This window comes from Rissa tridactyla, chromosome 1, assembly GCF_028500815.1.
Source record: "Rissa tridactyla isolate bRisTri1 chromosome 1, bRisTri1.patW.cur.20221130, whole genome shotgun sequence".
Taxonomy (NCBI): domain Eukaryota; kingdom Metazoa; phylum Chordata; class Aves; order Charadriiformes; family Laridae; genus Rissa; species Rissa tridactyla.
The window spans coordinates 162,928,602-162,930,661 of NC_071466.1; the positions used below are offsets into that span (position 1 = coordinate 162,928,602).

The window sequence follows — 2,060 nt, forward strand, 5'->3', positions numbered from 1 at the left end:
CTCCCTTTCCCCAGCTGCAGGAGTGGGCATACGACTTCTGGAGACTTCAGATTTTTGGCCCAGGTGGTGGCCGCCTGCAAAAGAAGAGGAAGGAGGACCTAAGGAGCTTCTGCCCACTGAAATTATGTGCAGCAGCACCCAGATCTCTGCTCCTAACCTTCCCCACCTCACCAAGAAGGGGCAAAGGAAGCAGATGAAATGCAAGTACTGCAAGGGCTGTGTTCATCTCTAGCCGGCACAGCTAAGGGGAGGGATGGGCACAGTGAGCTGCAACTTGCGCTGCTGTGCTTCCTCCTGGCTCCCACATGGGAGCTCAAGTCAGCCGGAGCTGTGGCATGGCCTCTTGTGCAGAACCCACCATGGATGGATCTTGCAGCTCAGAGCCTGGGAAACGTTTGCTCCTGGCTCCGCAGTGCCAGACCAGAGCGTCGGCAGCTAAAACTACATCGCTACCTGCAATTTGTACTTGATCACAAGAAAAGTATTTCCATGAGGAATAAAGGCTACAAATTTGAACGCACACATTTGAGCACATGAGAACAAATGGTTTTAGTATAGCCTTTAAGTGGGAGACCTGTGGTCTTGGTCCATACATGCATCTGTAGGACCCACACAGAATTGAGTTCATAGCTCTTTTTCTGCTTCAACTTCAGAAATTTTGCCAGTAGATTCGAGGACCTCAGCAACAAAATGCAACGACTCCACTCCCAAGGTAAGCTGTCTGACGGACCAATTTGCACCCATTATTATCTTGTGGAGGTTCTGCAAGGCGAAGTCTATGTTGTGCTTCACTGCCCCCAGGTCAGTTGTTTGGCCTGCTTTCAGGTTTTCATTCTCCACCTTGGAGCTTTCCAGCTCTCCCTGGAGAATAGAGATCTCCTGCTTCAGCTTCTCCACGTTGCTTTCTGCCTCCAGAGCCCGCTGGGTCATTAGCTGGAGACTCCACTTAGTCTGCTGGACAAAGGATTGTAGCTCTCGGGCTTCCCTCTTGTCTTTGGCCAGCTGCCTCTCCAGCCTCTGCACCATGCACACCTGGCTCTCCAAGGAGCTCTTCATGTTGCTGACCACCCTCCTGAGCATGGTGTTCTCCTCCTTGAGCATGTCGTAGGTCATCTGTGGGGAAGGGAACTCTCTGTCCCCGATGGCCTCCTCACGCAGCATGGGGGGCTCTGCTCCCCTGGTGTGCTCTGAGTTCCCCAGGTAAGGGTCACTGGCATGGGCCCATGGGGCACAGGCATCCACCCCCAAGTGCTTGCCCACACTATATTGGAAAGAGTTGTAGGCGCCGCACGGTGCCATACTGGCAGTTCGGAGAACACATGACCTTTGATGGACAGGAAGGTGATAGGTCCATCTGTGGTCCTCACCTTCGGACAAGCTGCCAGGCATTTCTGTGCCTCTGTAAAATGGTTCCTGAAACTCCTGAGCTTCCTCCTCAAGCTCCAGTGCATGTTTGGGCAACCTCTTGGCATATGTCCTATTTTTCAATCCTTTGTCTTTTAACATGTAAGAGTGCCTGGGATTTAGGGAAAATGGGATGGGTTCTCCCAGATCCTCACCCTGACTGTCACCTGAGCTGTCAGAGCTCTTGCACCGGAGTGGAGGACGTGTGGAGTGGCAAAAGTAGCTGAATTCATCATCCTTGTCATCATCATCATCTTCCAAGCCTTGAGATTCTGGGCAGACCCTTTCCATTGTCCCAGAGCTGCCAAGCAGACATGACATTTTTCAGGATGCTTTGGGCTGCAGCAAGCAGGAGGATCCAAATTATCCCAGGTCACGCAGGCAGGTGACACTAACAAGGAGTGTGCCAACTGCTGCAGCCTCAGCAACACTGGTAGGGGAAGAGGCAGTTACCGAATTCCCTCCATTTAAAATCACCAGGTTGTTCGGGAGGGACTGGAGAGGAGCACTAGGCGTCTCTGTGTCTTTGCTATGGGGAGAACAGGAATCCCCAAGGGCTGTGATGTCATCGTGTGACTTCACTGCCTGTTGTGAGGTCATGACCGGGGGAAGAGGAACCGATCAACTGCAAAAATGCCTTTTTGGCAGCAGGAGGA

General features: G+C 52.4%; 1 protein-coding gene across 1 annotated transcript; it reads right to left on the reverse strand.

Annotated features, from left to right (window-relative positions):
- Positions 1-624: 624 nt before the first annotated feature.
- On the reverse strand, positions 625-1,725 carry LOC128904346 (endosome-associated-trafficking regulator 1-like). The gene has a single exon (XM_054188508.1). It carries the CDS (start codon positions 1,723-1,725, stop codon positions 625-627), a length of 1,101 nt encoding a protein of 366 aa, XP_054044483.1.
- Positions 1,726-2,060: the final 335 nt, after the last annotated feature.

Bases quoted from the DNA above. Each gene is read 5' to 3' on its own strand.
- LOC128904346 (XM_054188508.1), bottom strand. From the start codon at position 1,725: ATGTCATGTCTGCTTGGCAGCTCTGGGACAATGGAAAGGGTCTGCCCA.